This window comes from Leptidea sinapis, chromosome 39, assembly GCF_905404315.1.
Source record: "Leptidea sinapis chromosome 39, ilLepSina1.1, whole genome shotgun sequence".
Taxonomy (NCBI): Eukaryota; Metazoa; Arthropoda; class Insecta; order Lepidoptera; family Pieridae; genus Leptidea; species Leptidea sinapis.
The window spans coordinates 5,929,888-5,948,329 of NC_066303.1; the positions used below are offsets into that span (position 1 = coordinate 5,929,888).

The following is an 18,442-nucleotide window of genomic DNA, read 5'->3' on the forward strand; positions in this document are numbered from 1 at the left end:
CGAAAGATTCGTTCTGACAAGAACATTTTATTTTATATAACGTAATATTAGCTCTGATAAGAACCATTTCATAATGCTGTACAACAACTCATAGGATCATACAGATCACCAGTAGGCATCTCAGTGAAGTTTCAAGCATCGTACTTTCTCTCGACGATCGCAGACATACTCACGTGATCAGTCATATGCTCCGCGTAACACAACCGCACAGCAAGGCCGAGCGTCCTCGAATTACGCGTCGGGACACACACGTGATGTCATCTCACGCGCGCTTGAGGGCGCGTGGGGGATGATTTTCGGGGCTAATTTGCCCCCTGAATCAGGATTCAGGCGCTGGGCATGAATATGCCCAGGTCGTCGGGTGGGGGTGCGGGTGCACCCCTTAAAGGCCATCCTCTTCTTGAGATGTTAGGGGAGCGGATGCTCCCCTTTGCGGTCATCTTCTTCATGAATTGGTAGGGGAGCGGATGCTCCCCATGCGGTCATCTTTTGATTTTTGCGCCCAATGTAAGGATAATTGGGCGCGGCGTCATATCCGGTAGTGTGGCCATCGTCGCCCCGGGTGGCTCAGCGATCAAGCCCCTATGAAGCGATCAGCCGAGCAGGGGGACGAGCACGTCGTCACTCCTCCTCTTTTTCGACCCGCGACAGAAGATCTCGCGGGAAGCGGCGGCCGTCGGGTGGCCTCGCGTGCAAGGGCGCCAGGTCCCGCAAATGTGCGAAGTCCGATGCGTCTGCTCGCGAGAACATTGCGACGGCGAGGCGCCTAATGAAGGCGTCCAGGCTCTCAACTCCCAAGTCCCTCTGGATCGTGGTGTTCCTCACGTACCATGGGGCGCCCGCGACACGGCGGAGAATCTTATTTTGTGTAATTTTTAATCGCTTTTTTGAGCCGCCTGTCACGAGCGCGTACCATGCTGGTGCTGCGTACGTGAGGCGGGATCGGATGTAGGTCTTGTAGACCCCCACCTTGTTCTTTAGAGGGAGGCTGGAGGAGAGCACCGGACGGAGGAGCGCTGCGGCGACGTTGGCCTTCGTCACAGTGTCTTCGAAGTGCTGCGTCATGTTGAGGCGACGATCTATCGTGACTCCGAGGTACCTGACCATCGAAGACCACGGGATGTCCTCTCCGCAGAACTTCAGCTTTTGCAGGCTTATGGACTGCCTGTATAGGCAGATGGCCTGGGTTTTCCTGGCATTTGCCGAGAGTTGCCAGCTTTTCAGCCAGGCTGGTAGTTCATCCAGCTGGCGCTGCATCTTCAATGCGGCGTGTTTCGACGTGAGGGAAGTGGTGATGTACGCCGCGTGCATCACGCGTATGTGCCAAACACGGTCGAACGCCTTTTCCATATCCAAAAATACTGCAACAGCACTGTCCCTTTTATTCCGGGCTGCTGTGAGGAGAATCAGTACTCTGGATAGCTGAAGCGTTGTGCTGTGTTCAGCGCAGAACCCGTATTGCTCTTCACGCAGTTGGATGTGTGGCGTGATGTGAGACAGCAGGAGCTTTTCGAACACCTCGGAGGCGGTGGGGAGCAGCGTGATGGGCCGATAGCTTCCGGCCTGCAGCGTGTCCTTCCCGGGCTTTGGAAGCACTATCACGAGGCCCTCTTTCCAGATGGACGGAAAGTGCCCCGTGCGTAGGATGCCTTTATAGATCCGCGTCATTGCCGCGATGGTTTGCCGCGGCAGATGCCGCAGTGCTGAGCTCGTAATGCCATCCACGCCCGGGGCCTTTTTAGGCCTCGTGCGCCTGATGGCTTTGGCGACTTGCTTGGGCGAGAAGAACATCGCATCTTCTTCGGTAGCTATCGGTGTTCTGAAGTAGTCCTCCAGGTGTTGCTCGACTGCTGTCAGATGAGCGGTGTCGTCCGTCGGGTTCGGCTGGAACTGGCGTTCGAGGTGTTTGGCGAAGATGTCTGCGCGGTCCTCCGCAGTGTACCTCATCGAGCCATCTTCGTGCCGCAGAGGTCTTACTGGGGGCGATGTGTTCATGAATTGACGGCACAGCCTGTGCAATGATGCCCAGTCATCCATTGCGCCGTCAATACGCTCCTCCCAGCTCTCTGCGGCTGCCTCATCCAACTCCCTCTTTATCTGTGCTGCCAGCCTGTTCAGTTCGGTCTTGAGCGGAGGATACCTGGAGTCTTGCCACCGGCGCCTCAGCTCTCTCTTGTGGGTAATGAGGCGCCGGATTTTGGCCGGCAGCTCTGGGAGTCGGTGAGACGACTTTTCTTTTGTCGCGGTGGCTAGCGCCCGCTGGGTACTCTCCGTGAGATCCACGGCGAGGGACTCCACGTCGGTACTGGACTCCGCCCTCCTCATCGGGGTGGTCGACGCCATAATGTCGGCGAAGCACCGCCAGTCTATCACCTGGCGTGGTGGTGGTGGTGGAGTACGTGAGGATTCGTTTTCTAGTGTGATCAAGACTGGTAGGTGGTCCGATTGGAGCTCATCAATGAGCACCTCCTGAGACATCTGGCAGTCGAGGCCCTTAAGCACGGCGAAGTCTATGACATCCGGCTGGTAGCCATAATAGTCTGGATAGTGTGTTGGAGTCTCCGGGCCGTGGACCTCATACCCTTGAAGTACGGCATCTCTCCATAGCCTAAGTCCGTCCGCTGTTGTCCGGCTTGAATTCCACGCTGGGTGTTTGTAATTCCAATCACCCGCCGCAAGAGTTGCTTTCGGAGAGTTAAGCAACTCTCGTACTTCTTCTATGTCTAGTCGATGTTTTGGCGGGTGATATATTGCGTAGATCCTGGTGTCTTTTTCGTTGATTCTGGTTTCAACACCCAGCGCGTAAAAGCTGGAGAGATGCAGGTGTGGCAGTGGTAGGTGAAGCAATCCCCTCCTCACGAGCACGGCGAGGCCCCGATAAACACCGTACTCGCCGACTTCGTCCTTCCTATAGACGACGAAGCCGGGGACCCGAAAGGCGTCCGCGCTCGCCAGCAGTGTTTCACTGATGAGCGCGATGTCTATCTTCTGGTCGCGGAGGAGATGCTTCAATAATGTGGCCTTCTTCTTTAGGCCACGTGCGTTCCAGTGAATGATCCTCAGCGGGCTAGCCATTTGTGTTGTATTGTATCGTTCCGCCGAGGAACGTTCGTGCAAAGGTCTCCAGAAAGGCGCGCATTGCCTCCATCGTTAATGCTGTCCCGGGCATTGTGTTGGTGGGTACAGTATCGGCTCTTGCCTTTCTAGGCGCAGTCGGCGCCTTCTCTGACGCCGCGAGAGGGGCGCTTTTCTTGGTTTTTGGCCTCCTCTTCTTTGCTTGACCCTTTGGCCCTGGCTGTCGGGGTTTGGGCATATTTGCAGGGGCCATAATGGTCGGGGCTTCCGGCGGCTGTTCAACTGCTGTTTGATTTGTATGCGTGGCGGCTATCCTTGAGCTTGTTGTGCGCGCCACGAGCCGGCCTTCTTGTTTCGTGCCTCCTGTTTGAATACGAAGGGGCACGAAGAGTTGTTGGCCGGATGGGGGCCTCCGCAATTTGCGCATGTTGGAGGCTCTGAGAGTGGGCGCAGGCACTCCTTGGCAGTGTGTTCCTCGCCGCAGCGCACACATGCCAGTCTACGATGGCGCCCATGCGAGGAGTGCCTATATTCTTGGCACCTGTGGCACTGGGCGGGACCTTTTTTGGAGCGCCACAGCTCGATCTTTACCCCTGACATATTAAGTAGTTCGTCTACTTCGTAAATGCCAGGGGTGAGGCCGGGGGTTTTCTTCAAAATAACGAAGAAAATACACCCCGGTCGGCCTTTGCGAGCTTGTAGTCGCCGGCAGTACTCCGGGCAGTACCCCAGTGAGCGCAGAGCCTCCTCGATTTCTACTGGTTCCGACATCACCGGCAGTCCCCTGACCGCTACTTTAAGAGTGCGGTCTGACGGCAATGAGTAACTGAACCACGAGATCTTCTCCACCTTTTCCAGGTCCGTAAGGTACCTCTGAATGAGGCGGTACTCACCCTCATCGCTGGGGGTGAACCTGATCCCTTTGAACCCCCTGACCAGCAAAAATATTAGTTTCGTGACGTCAGCTACAATAAACTTCCACTTGTATGGTCGACGGAGGTTGAGATCGAGTTCTAATGTTTTCTCACCATAAGTTGAAATTGTTGTGTTGTTTGCAGCGTACAATTTAAATGGTAGAGGTGTTGCTTTCAGGCCTAGTTTTCTTGGTAGGACGGATATATTAGCACCGGTATCTACTAAGAATGACATCTTTGTTTTCTTGTCTGTGACAAAAGGCGGTATGAAGTGTGAAGGACGCCGGGTTCCGCCGTCGTCCTTCACACTTCATACCGCCTTTAGACGTCCGTTCTAGTTTCCCGATGGCTCTTTCTTGAAGCTGCAGGGCGTAGTACAACGTCGTGCTTCACTACCAAATCGGCGATGGTAATAGCAGTAAAGTGTTGATGAGCTAATGAGTGTGCGGGAACGGTGTTGTGACGAAGTTCTATTGCGAGATGACGAGCGAAATCGGTGGCGATGATAGTGTTGAGATGGCCTTGACTTGAGTTCGGCGACTTCTAGTGATAGTTTTCGTATCTCGTTAATAAGGAATTGTGTGTGATCTACCTGATTTGACGTCGATGATTCTGGATCTGATGCTGGTGGCTGGCTGGAGACGGCTGCTACCTCCTGGATTTGCTCCATCATCGTGTCAGCAAGCAACGCTAGTTCCTCCAGCGTGGACTTCGCGCTGAATGACTCGCTGACGGCGAGCACGGAGCGGATGTGGGCTGGCAGCAGCTTACTCCACATCATGCGGAGGGTGGAGTCGGTAACCTTGTCCCTTGCAAGGTTACGCAAGCGTCGCAGTAGCTGTGAAGGCTTCTGGTCTCCAAGCTCCATCTCGACGAGTAGCTTCTGGAACTTGCGGCTGTCGGATTCTTCATACACCGATATGAGACGTTCCTTGATTGCTGAATATTGTTTATCTCTCGGTATGTTAAATAGCATGTCGGAGATTTGTTCGACGTCAGCCTTTTCTAATTGAACGAGCACCATCTGTGTCAGCTGGGCTTGACTCCTCTTGAGATCATCGGTGGCGGCTTCAAAGCTGTGATACCACAATCGCGGATTTTCCCGCCAAAATGGTGGTATGCGCATCGACAGTGAAATGCTGGAGATTTCTGTCGCGGTTGGCGCTGGGAGTGGCTGAGCCTGGTTTGTGTCTTCCATTTCTTCGTCGGGTTGATATTCCTCGAGCAGAGATTCGTCGAACAGGAATTCGTCGTTTCGGTGAGCTGGTGAAGCTGTTCTTCAATGTGTAGCCGGGCAGAGGTTCGGTGTATTCTGTGTCGGTGTTCTTGTTCGGGTTCCTTCCGTCGGTGTTCTTTTTCGGGGTCACCACTTTAGAGACTGTGGAAGATATATGGAAGATATGATTTATTAAAAAGTTACACGATATATATACAAAATCCTTAAAACTAGTTACCCAATTACAATCGTTACTTAAAAAATATTTACAAGTTCAGAAAATACACACCAATACTAAAGCTTACATTTTAACCATTAGTAAAACGTTTCATTCAATAAGAATTGAGAATAATATTATGTGTTCTATCTCGCTCTAAAACTAATGCTATCGCAGTTTGTGTAAACTCGCGTCGAACCTCGATCATACGATGTCAATGAGCATTCCGCACCTACGCTATTGCTCATTGATTAAAATTGCATGAATAGCGATCGACGCCCGAGTCCCGACGCGTCATACGAGGACACTCGGCCTTGTTGTGCGGTTGTGTAATGCGGAGCATATGACTGATCACGTGAGTATGTCTGCGATCGTCGAGAGAAAGTACGATGCTTGAAACTTCACTGAGATGACTACTGGTGATCTGTATGATTCTATGAGTTGATGTACAGCATTATGAAATGGTTCTTATCAGAGCTAATATTACGTTATATAAAATAAAATGTTCATGTCAGAACGAATCTTTCGGCATTCGCTTATTACAGTTATTATGCACGATTACTATTTCTACGATCTATAACATAATATAACGTTACAAGTTAGGTATTAGACATTTGTATTAATTGATATTATTGGTTGTAGGTACAGCTACAAGTCCATAAGCCTTAGTCAAAATATTTATATATGGTGCTGCATGCCATTGAAATTATTTTTCCCCAAAGCACATTATTTTTGGCATAAAAAAATATTGTTTTTTTACTTGTACCAAGAGTGAATTCAATTATATATACAAAATATTGTGTTGTTATTATATCATACATGGTATGACTTCTTTATGTCTTGAATGTCTTCACAGATCATTTTCACATAAGTTTTCATGCGTAGATTATATTCATATTTTATATTATTATATTTGTTACAGCTTTCCTCGAGACCATGACTTACAGATACGTTGGATTGAAGCCACGGGCCGAAATAATTGGACCCCGAAATTGTCATCACGGATCTGTTCCACTCATTTTGAGAAAAATGTCTTAATCAAAAAGAATAAATTAACTGTCCTGTTTCCTAATTCTATTCCACTCTTGGTAAGTACTTTTCTAATCTGCAGTAGGTTCGGTAGGTATAATTTTTTTATTTTTTAGGTCTACCATAAAATTAATTTAAAAGCTTTTAATAAAGATACGTATGTAGGTTACGTTACTGATTTAAGATTATTCCACTATTTTAGGTCTATCACAAAATTAATTTTAAAACTACTAAAAGGTATATTAGGCGTAATTAGTAAGTAGTTAGTATTAGTATGTTACTGCTTTAATACAATGCCACTTAGCTTGAATGTTATTTAATTATTTCATAAATTGTTAATGCGTAGGTATATATGATGTATCCCAAACAATTCATGTATCGGATAAAACCTCGCAGAGCTACTAGTTAATTACAGATTATTGGACTTAAGATAAATTATTGGACATCCAGCACTGAATGCGGAATTGTTAAAAATCTGGGTGAAGCTTTGATATGGCAATACCACCCACCTATCATTCTATCTCACATGCGGCACGGCAACCAGTTGTCTATTGTTTTCTCAGTCTACGTATGTAGGTAACTAGAATCAAGATAAATAAGCAAAGAGGAAATTGTAATGAAATAATAAAACAACAGAGCATGTGACAATGTTTGACGTTTATTGCTTTAAAAATATATAATTCTTAAGGGTCGTTAGAGCACCGCCATCTAGCGAACCTTTCAGAAAGATAAAATTGAAAAACGCTCATTCAACGTCAACGAAGCTATGCGAGTGAACACAAACTAGTTGAGACTTGAGAGGTAGTACAGTGCCGAGCGGTTAGTTATAGTACGAGAGCTAGCAACGTCAACAAAACAAGAATTTTAGGTATACCCGTTTTTAGATATGCTATCCCTCTCACTCTTCGACGTTATGCGTACTACCCCGGACCAATTATTACACCACTGGACGGATACCTCATGCAAATCGGCAACGTCGCACCGTACATTGTGTCAGCTTGGGTGATACCGAGTCGGTCTAGTCGGTCAAAACATTGCGATTTGGTGCGTAAATTAAATAAAATGTTCGTTCATTTCATTGATTTTGTTAAAAATCTATTGGAAAAGTGAAAATATGTCATGTGTAGCTGTATTATGTTCATCCAGAACAACAAAAGGAGGTGTAAAAGACCCAGAATTATCATTTCATACGTAAGTAAATAACAACTATTTATTTATAATGCTTAGTGATTATGTGTTAGATATTCGATAAAAAATTAAAGATTTGCATGTTCTCAGTATGATAGCTATATTATACTAATTATACAAATTATTTTATCAGTTTTATGACCAAAAATAAATATTATTTGATGCATTGTTTAATGTTTTCGAAGTCATTTATATAGTGATGTGCTTGCCTGTTATTGAGAATCGCCTTATCGATAAAACCAAATCAATCTTTATTTCCAAAAATTGGTACGTAATCGGTAATTTGCAAATGTTGATTTAACAAACTAATAACTTAACTTTTTTATGCTTACATACTTCTACAGCATTAATTAACAATGTAATATTGAGTATAAATTAATGAAAATCACAACTAAATTTTACATTTGTCTTAGATAAATTCAATTACCTATACTTTAATAACATTTATGGCTAAGAATATTATTTAATATTTTTTTCACAATTTTAAAGGTAGGACTAAATGGTATAAGTGAAAGATAAGTGTAATTTATTAAAAGTTTTAGGCGGAAAAAAAAATACGCTTTATGTTGAAAGTGCAAGGGATCCCGAGGGCCGAGCCTTACGATTATTTAAAGTCATTTCAAATTTGTCCAAACTATTCTTAATGTAGACTTCTTAAATAAACAAATAACGGAAAGTCTATATACCAAATTTCCTAAAATTAGAGCTGTCTGAAATTCAAAATATCTTTATACATTTGTATAACGAATTTTCGTCAAAAATTACTCTTATGAATGTCAAAGTTATAAATTTGACTATTTTAATACTTCGGAAAGTTGAGCTTAAATGAGAAGACGTGGGAAGAACCTCATTGCCACTCTTTTAAATTAATATTAATGCTTTTAATATTCATTTAAATAATTTAATATTGATTTTAGAAATTATTTTGATCCAGTCTTTGTAAAGTAACAACAAAATACATGCTTTAAGTAAGTGAAAAAAAATTACTTATTATATAATATTTAAATGTGAAAAAAATCTCAAAAGTTCCTGAGTACCTGTTATGAGCAAAGTAAATAAATAAAGATATTTTGTGAACATTTTATTGGTATTTAGTCAATTAAAGAATCCAAAAACAACGAGTATTGAGAATAGTCTATTGAAGAGATACCAACCATAGTCCTTATACATTGTTTAAGTGCTTAAAACTCTTTACACACTACGCTATAATATAATAGCATATAGTTCATAGCGCATCAATATCGCGCAGCATACATTATTATAGACAAGTTCACACTTCACTGTACGATATATTATTGGCCTACTATACGCAATAAAATTGAGCGTGTGGTAAGCCGTCCTCTTCCTCCTTCTTCCATCTTCAAAAAGTTTGAAATCACGGCGTTCTCCTCTGAACTTTATGTCATTTGATAGCCATGCTCTGGCATTTTTCTTCTTTCGTAGCATTAATGACAAGATAGTGTCAAACTCCACTTTTTAATCATCGCTCGATGACAATTATGACTATCCAATATTAAATCCATTGTGTCGATCGTGTGCACACTCTTCAAACATTGCTGTCAACTGAGATACAATATACTATTTATACTTGCGATAATATCGCGTAATGTGAACGCCATGCTATATGCTATACGCATTAGGTTCATAATTGCTATATTACAATACTATAGCGTAGTCTGAAAAGGGCTTTGTTGTTCTTGTGTTTAAGTCTAAATTGTGACCGATGTTTTTTTACGGTATAATAACATTTACATACTTCTGTAGATTTCCAAAACGTCCTGACATCAGAAATGCGTGGATTAAGGCTATAAGAAGAGAAGAAGGCTGGGAGCCTAATAAATATTCCCGAGTATGCTCAAAGCATTTTCAACAGTCTTGTTTTCTTTCCGGTTTAAAAATAAAGAAACTTAAATTCGATGCGATTCCAACTATATTTGATGGATATCGTCAATATTATCGGCCGGTAAGTATTTCATTTCCCCGGCGAGAAACGTACAGGGTCGGACCCTACCGGTGGCCGCTCCGGAATATTAGTGCCTCTCATCAAGGCACCTCGCCTTAGTGATCCCGCCGTTTTTGGGTTACGACAGATTCGTCGGTTGCCCGCGTTACCATAGTCCGGCTTCTAGACAGCGCGCATCGCCCCCGCGGAGAATAGAAAGGATTCTTTATAAAGGTTGTTTGTTAGTTTAATTTTGAGATGCTTCCATTCTAGCTTAGATATATAAAGAGGTAATTTATTGTATATTTCAATTTTAATACATAATCCTTTTTATTGGGATTCTCAGCTTTTCATTATTTCTCAAGTTATATATGTATTTATAACCCTCCCTTCTGCAGTGTCATAATTTAATTTTCAAATAAACTATTGTAAATATGAAGCGAGTTTTAAGTCATTCTTTTAATGATTTTAAAATATTTGTTAGCTGATTTTCGTTGAGATAAGCCATTCATTATTTTTATTAATCACGTTTTTACCAATAAGCACACTTTTTAATTGTGTATTGAATGAACATAAGCAAAGTATACGGTTTTTTTCTAATTATCTGTGCTAATATTATTAAGATGAAAAATCATTTAAATTTTTTAAACCAAATATTTGCACATGTACAATGCGGGCCGGTTTGCTAGTAGGCTATAAACGTCACACAGCGATGCATAGAAGCGGAGTACCTAGTAAATATGTGGCTGATTAGTAAAATTTTTAAATGTACCTATATTTATAAATTTTCAATTATTGCAAAATGAAAATAATTTTCTGTAGTGTGGATACTCGCAACACTGCCGTATCGTCGTTCCCAACACTAGTGCTACGCACACAATGACAAAATGACATGTTCACATATAAACAATTGGCACACATTTGAAGCTATCACTCCGTCAAGTGTAATAATTTGTCCAAGGGGCTAACAGTTAACTGCCGGTAGGGGTTTCGTCCATTAGTGCGCATGCTTACCCTTACATATAAAATGATGATTTTTCAAATGATTTTAAGGCTTTTTTTTTGTTTTTATGAAACTTTTTTAAACATAAATCCGTTATTACCGGACATTTTTATCGTTGCTGCATCGTTAGACTTCCAGCAAGACTGGAATGCATTAGCTGAACATGTGGCACTTCAACGTCACACATTGTTTGATACTGGCTAAAGTACGTAATATTAGTTATTTAGTTACCGCACTTTGCGACTACGCCAGCGGTATCTAGTTGGAGCGCAGCGGAGGCCAATCTTTAATCTAAGTTTCATACCTTATTTTTGATTGCATTTTTTGCAAACCGATGCTATTTTGATGTAGAATAATTTAGAGAAAACTAGTGACCGACCGAAAGTCCAGTTTCGGTTTACAGCCGTTTTCAATAACCAATCTATCCTTAGTTTAACTTACGGATGCATTGCTGTCACCGTTTAATGACAAGATCTTATCATTCATAGTTATGTCCAATATAAGTTTAAGGATATTATATTATACTTATTACGATATTCAAAAGAATTGTTAAAAAACGTGTGGTTGGTAAAGGTTACTATAACATAAATGACTTTCTTAATGATAACCACAGATTGGGAATGGAGCGTCCGCCCTCAGGCTATTAAAAAATAAGTTTAATTGTACAATGTTACTTTAATTGTAAAACATATTTTTGATGAAAAAAAAAAGCCTGCTGAGTTTGTTGCGCCGATTCTTCTCAGGCCTGAGACATTCATTTTGGAATGGGTGGTAGTTTTTTGACTTTCAATAAGTGATTTCACATCCTATTTTGAATAAAAATATTTGAATTTGATAAATAGGTTATTGAAAACGGGCGTTAATGATTAAACTGATGGGTAATGCGTGATGTAGGTACCTAATAAAGCACCTTTTAATTTTGCAGAGAACCATATCTTTATCATATGATGTTTCGTCTAAATTTAACGATGACAACGAACTTTTCTCTAATAGGTAAAAATTAAAAAAGAAGTCCCTACTGAGATCTCATCCAACGAAGAGCATGGAACAAGTCAGTACTCATATATATTTGAAAGAGATGTGACGACGATTCCGAGCAGGAAAAGACCATTTAGTTGTAGTACAGATGACGCATCGCGAAGAAAAGTAAATCTTCTAGGTAAAACAGAAGAGGTAACATATATCTTAATATATATAAATTACGTGACACGTTGTTTGTCCGCGATGGACTCCTAAACTAATGAACAGATTTTAATGGGGATTACTTCATGGAGTGCAGTTTGGTCCAACTTGAGAGATAGGATAGTTTTTATTTCGATTTGGGACCCATAATTATTTTTATTTCCAATATTTGTTTTATATGGACATATTTTCTATGAGAGAATTTAGTGACGCACGGTTTGACAGTTCCGCTGTGAAACAATTTAATTATAACAACAGGGAGCATATGTTACGAAATAATTCTTGATGTTTTGAAATACCTATTATTGTTAAATTCTTATAAAACAGTAACTATTTTTTTATTATCTACAGTTGTTCGTCTGTCGAGGCAGCTAGTAAATATATATATATATATATCAAATAACATCAAAAACATTTTAATTCATAGGTAAATCGTATTATACTTGAAATATGTAATTTTTTTCATACACCTCATTCGGAAGGCAGGTTCCTTAGAGAAGAACCAGCAAGAAACTCTAAGATTGCTCTTTTCAAAACAGACTAGGTATTGCAAGTTCTTATTTTTAATGCAACTGTGGGGGTTATCACTTTAAAATAAGAAATTGTAAGAACCCGAAATGCTATTAAATAAGTAGTTTCTACTTTATATAAAAAAATTGAGATCTGTTAGTCCATATTATTTATATTTTTTTTTTATGAAAATAAGGGACGAGACGAGCAGGACGTTCACCTGCTGGTAATTGATACGCCCTACCCATTACAATGCAGTGCCGTTCAGGATTCTTGAAAAACCCAAAAATTCTGAGCGGCACTACAATTGCGCTCGTCACCTTGAGACATAAGATGTTAAGTCTCATTTGCCCAGTAATTTCACTAGCTACGGCGCCCTTCAGACCAAAACACAGTAATGTTCAACAATTACTGCTTCAAGGCAGAAATAGGCGCCGTTGTGGTACCCATAATCTAGCCGGCTTCCTGTGCAAAGGAGCCTCCCACTCCCCTCTCCAACATATTATATACCTAGTTATTAGAAAAGTATAGGAAAATCGGTACGATAAACGTATAAAACTTTATTAAGAAAATTCGCCATATCATTAGCATGAGCAACATCGAGCATGATATAAATTTATATTCTTTTCTAATATATAAAATTCTCCATGAAATTTTGAGTGCATATTGGGTAGGTCTGAGAATCGGACAACATCTATTTTTCATTCCCCTAAATGTTAAGGGTGGTCCACACGATTTTTTTTTATACAACTTCAAATTTTCACCCATCTACGATCAACAGTTTGCTGGGTCAGCTAGTATATTATAGAATTTTTGCCACAAACAAACGAAAAAAGAAGCGTAGAAATTTTAATAGCACCTAAAAGGCAAATATTTAGGCCATGAATGTATATTATTATTATTATTAATAATAATTATACTAATTAATAATAATAATAATGAATGTATAAGTACTTATTGGTAGATTTCTACTAAGTTCTTGCCATTTATTTTAATGTAATGAAGATAAGTCGGAAGAAAAATCGCTGCCGCTGCAGTTTGAAATAACATTTCATTTATAAAATTTGAATAACCAGAATACATGTAAGGTTTTGGTTCGGCTTATTGTACCCAAATCAAAGAAATATAATTAAGAATTTATTTCCTAACTCCCAAAAAAAAAACACAATTTGTCGATCATCGTTTTGAAAACTTGGCACACTGGTATGGTAAAAGGTGGCAAATGTCTAAAAAATTGTCTTTTATCTAACTATTTTTTTATGACAATAAGTGACGAGAAGAGCTGGACGTTTAGCTGACGGTAATTGATACGCCCTGCCCATTGCAATGCCGCCCAGGATTATTGGAAAACGGAAAAATTCTAATTCGGCACTACAATTTCGCTCGTCACCTTGAGACACGTTGAGGATGTTAAGTCTCATTTGCCCAGTAATTTCACTAGCTACGGCTAGACCAAAACAGTAACAGTAACTCTTTACACATTACTGCTTCACGGTAGAATTAGGCGCCGTTGTGGTGCCCATGTTCTAACCGGCATCCTGTGCAAAGTAGCCTCCCACTGGTAAAGCGACTACCGATAAACGAGCCTTTATAGTAAAATTTTGAACTATTAACCATCTGTGCTTATTAGCTTCTTTCACTAAATTTACGTTACAAAATTATGAGTTTGTAATCGACGATCGTTTCCTAATTCCTATTTTTACACGTACAGGCGCGCTCCAAAAATAGACTTGCAAGACTCAGTGTATTTTGTGCGCATGAGTTTCTACACGTGGATTCAGTGAATTACCTACTCGAAAAATGGTGAGGAAATTGTTGTTGCAATATTGTGTTTCAAGTTTTGTTGATTTGCTTTGTGGCCAAATAGGATAAATTGCAGGTATTTATTTATACTAGTGCCTTGCAGGACCGCGACCTGCCAGCGTCGTAATCGGCATACCAATTAGTTTTTTGTTTGTGAATCGATTGGAATGAAACCAACACTAAATGTTACGCATACCAGTGGGAGGCTGCTTTGCACTGGATACCGGCTAGATTATCACAACGGTGCCTATTTCTGCCGCGAAACAGTAATGTGTGAGCATTACTGTGTTTCGGTCTGACGGGCGCCGTAGCTAGTGAAATTACTGAAAAATGAGACAGAATATCTTGTCTCAACGTGCCGAGTGCAGTTGTAGCACCGTTCAGATTTTTTGGGTTGTTCAAGAATCCTGAGCGGCACTGCATTGTAATGGGGCAATGCGTATCAATTACCATCGGCTGAATGCCCTGCTCTTCTCGTCCCTTATTGTCAAAACCCATTCAAATTCATTTAGCAGTTGCTTAGATTAGAGTGCATAATAAGACAAATTTTAAAACGAATTTTTGGCTTCGCTTAAAATATCAGTACAACGTGTATAAACCTATTTTTTGAAGAACTATTTAAAGTATAGGTACGGATAGTTTACGATTTTATTAGAAGCATCTATGCTTCTCGTAGCTCCCGACTGAAACTTGAAAGATTTTTTTTTTTTCGAGAGGAGGGAAATACATTTACGTATTTAGACCCCGGAACGGAATATATCGGGATCGACTAACAACCTTCTCTTGCTGATATCCCTAAAAGCTTTGCCATCGAAGTCGGAACGAGTTGAAAGAGCGAATGCGGCTTCAGAATGTGTGTATGCGTTTCGTTTCATAAAATTATGAACCTTGTCTTCTCATCATGAGTCGCAATCGCTGAAATTAATACTTTTGTAATATGTAGTTACCATATAGATGAGCCCTCACGGGGTTCCTATCTGGCCATTGCAAGCTGAATGGGCACCTAGGCAGAATGGGTCTCAGTGAATCAAATCTGTGCAGATTCTGCTGCGAAACCGCTGAAGATCCCGTACACATCCTTCTGGAATACGAAGCCATTGTTAGAATTAGGCTGGGGTGTCTTCAAATACCTTCACACAAAGCAGAAGACGTGCCCTGCCTAAACCCTCTGAGGATCCTACGCCTCTTAAAAGTTAGGTCTCGAGGATATAATTTAAATCTCGGCACAGTAACACGTTTCCTAGTTAGTAGCCTCGATTCTTTTCCTTATCTCATTTTTTTAGACACAGGAAGTTGAAGACAGGCGCGCTAGCGCAAGAAGAACTATAGATTTTATAGACACTATAGATTTTATTATTATTTATTATGGATTTAAGTGCATTTTAATCCCTAAATCATAGTAATAATTATACCATATAGATATACAGGCTATGTACATTTCTATTTCAGTTACAAAAAGGTTGGTGAGTTATTCTGTGCGTGGCTCTAAAAACATTTGTAGGGATAGCTTTGTGGTCTGTAAATACCAAAATTAACATAAGGTATAATTACTATTTTTAATGTACATGTATCCAATAACTGGTGTAAAAAAAACTGGCGCGTATTCAAAAATTGGTGCAAAAACCTGAATTTTTAAAGTGAAAACTACTTTAGGCATGTCAGTGAGCTTTTGGGGTGGGGATGTACTAGACTCGAGTAACTAGAGGCTAGTTTATTTGTTAAGAAAAATTTAAATTTATTCAGCCCGTTAGGCAACCGTTCTTTGCTTCCATCGCGTGGTCCTACTAGACTTCGAGTACCCCACATTAGAACCCCTTCGTACCACAAAAACTGTCTTGCTATGTGTGTTAAAGTATTTAATAAATTACCAAAAGAAATAAGAGAGGAGACATTGTTGAATAGATTAAATTTTAAATTATTAACGATATTAAAAATTATAGTTTTTACTCAATACACGAATATTATCAAACGAAGTGGTAACTACCACCAATTATGTTATGTTTTTAAAGTGAAAACCCTTACAAAAAAAAAACAACAAAATTTTCAAATATTATTTGTGTACCAATCTAATTACTTATAATTTTTAGTGGCTATTTTTACTACATTATCTCGTAACATTGTACTAATTATTGTAATGTACAGAAAAAACTACAAGAAGTGGCATCACGTCATTTTACTATGGAAACCGATGTCGCCAAACTCACACATTTACCTATTAAATATGTAATACACACACTTAATTCCGGCTTTATGATGGGCCTAAATTCACAATCACGAAAAGATATAACTACATATTTATTAACATGAATTTCGAACTTAATACAATTACGCTAATCACATATTCTTAAAGTGATTATGACAACCTCAGAATATTTTCATATAGTGCGAAAAATGACATATGAAAACTTGAAGTAATAGGCACTCTGTAACCATAGATTTGACTTCTGTCAAAATACCTAGTGTTGTACGAAAGTGAATAAACATATCGATAAGTTAGTGAAAACTAGAAATGGTCAGGGTTTATAAAGTATATGACCGACAAAGTATGTAGTAAGCTAAATTAATAATAGGCCAATATTTTTTCTTAGGTATAGTTTTATTTAAAAGGATGGACAATATTTAGCCCAATTCAAATAAAATCAAGACACGAATAGTCTTGGAATGTCCAAATATCAATATTATATTTACCTGGGAAGCAATATACGCATAAAATGTAGTTTTTTTTATAAGTATTCATCTTTATTCTGTATAAACCCAGGGGCCAGTAGGACATGAGATTTTATAAGCCGTACTGCTTCTATACGCAATGCGCGTGCGGAAAGAAAAATTCCAAAAGAAGCAATAAGGAATGATTAATAGAAAGAGAAGCAATAAAGTACTGATGAAGTATTAATATTCTTGTTAGTCTTATGTTAAATGATATTTTATATTATGATGTACATATGCTACAATGATAGCAAACAGTCCCAGAATTCATGGTTTTCGGTCTATTTTTTACACTTCCATGACGTATTTCCTCTAGGTACTCCATGGTGTGATGTGGTTTTTCTTCTACTCGACCTCGACTCAATCTTATCCTTGGAACCTCAATATATGCCAAATACATAAATTTAATTAAAAAAAAAAAAAAAAAAAAAAACCGCCTTCAAAAACACTATTCCATAACAATAGATATAATGTGCATTAAAAAGTATAAAAATAATTGCGTATTTTATACAATTTAATTAATTAATCTAATTCTAGTTACGAGTATTGTTATTTTTGGAATCGGTGTCCTTCCGCCGCAACCCGCTCTCGCCTCTCGTCTCCTCACGACTCATTCTCACTCCTCATGTATGTAGTAACAAACCTATCTGGGATGACACCGATAAAAATTACAATAATCGTAACTAGAATAAGATTAATTAACTACTTAGATTGTATAAAATACGCAATTATTTTTATTCTTTTTAGTGCACATTATAATATCTATTGTTTTGGAATAGTGTTTTTGAAGGCGGTTGTTTTTTTTGTTAATTTTTTTTATTTTATGATTTTATTGAATTTGAAGTACACACTAACTAACAATTTGTCTAAATATGTGTAAATATACTAAATTTTTCAATGCAGCAAAGAACGCAAGTACTTTGCAATTTGATTACAGACAGTGTTCCGTTACTTTGTCATGGATTCCGTAATCCGAACCTAACCAAACTCTCGTCAAACTATCTTTGAAGTATATCCTTTCGTATAAAAAAAGAATCATCGAAATGGGGTGGCGCGATATTGAGTTATTCGTAAATTTATCATCCACTTTTCTATACGTATGTATAGCAAATTTAAGACTTTTATGGTTTTCTCATGGATGCCATTGTCCGATCTGGACCAAATTACAATGGGACCACACGGGAAGCATCAGCTTCCATATAAAAGAATTATACAAATCGGTTCACCCAGTCGAAAGTTTTGAGGTAACATAAAAAAAACATGATAAAACGAAACCACTCGAATATTTGCATGTCTGTCAAGACGAAACATGTGCTTACTCTTTTTATAACAATATTACCTTTAATGTTTTTAGCAAATAAAGAACTTTGACTTTGGGGAAAAGCACGGAACTCGCCTTAAAGTTATGTTAAAGAGACGAAAGAAATTTTTTCTTATGATTTCATGAATACGGAACTTCAGCTGCACGAGGCGGACTCACACTAGTCCTCGTTAAAAACGAGGACTAGTGTGAGTCCGCCCTTTGTTTAAATCTGTTATATTAATTATAATATTTGCAATGGTTTGTTGAAAGTCATAAAAGGCATTTATTTTCTCAAAATTTATTCCTTAAGAATTCTTTTTGATGTAATTTCTAATACTGCTACTACCGCTTCGG

At 39.6% G+C, this 18,442-nt stretch overlaps 1 protein-coding gene across 4 annotated transcripts in view; it reads left to right on the top strand.

Moving 5' to 3' along the window:
- LOC126976013 (sarcolemmal membrane-associated protein) overlaps positions 1-18,442 on the top strand; it is a 33,015-nt gene that overhangs the window by 548 nt on the left and 14,025 nt on the right. Inside the window, exons 1-3 of one of the 4 annotated variants that reach the window (XM_050824154.1) lie at positions 7,551-7,642; positions 9,404-9,602; positions 11,578-11,757. In XM_050824154.1, the coding sequence (XP_050680111.1) occupies positions 7,566-7,642; positions 9,404-9,602; positions 11,578-11,757 (456 nt within the window). In that variant the 5' untranslated portion in view covers positions 7,551-7,565. Of the gene's footprint in view, positions 1-6,344; positions 6,511-7,550; positions 7,643-9,403; positions 9,603-11,577; positions 11,758-13,988; positions 14,080-18,442 lie in introns of those variants that run through there. The other 3 variants (XM_050824153.1, XM_050824155.1, XM_050824156.1) reach the window with 3 other exon arrangements.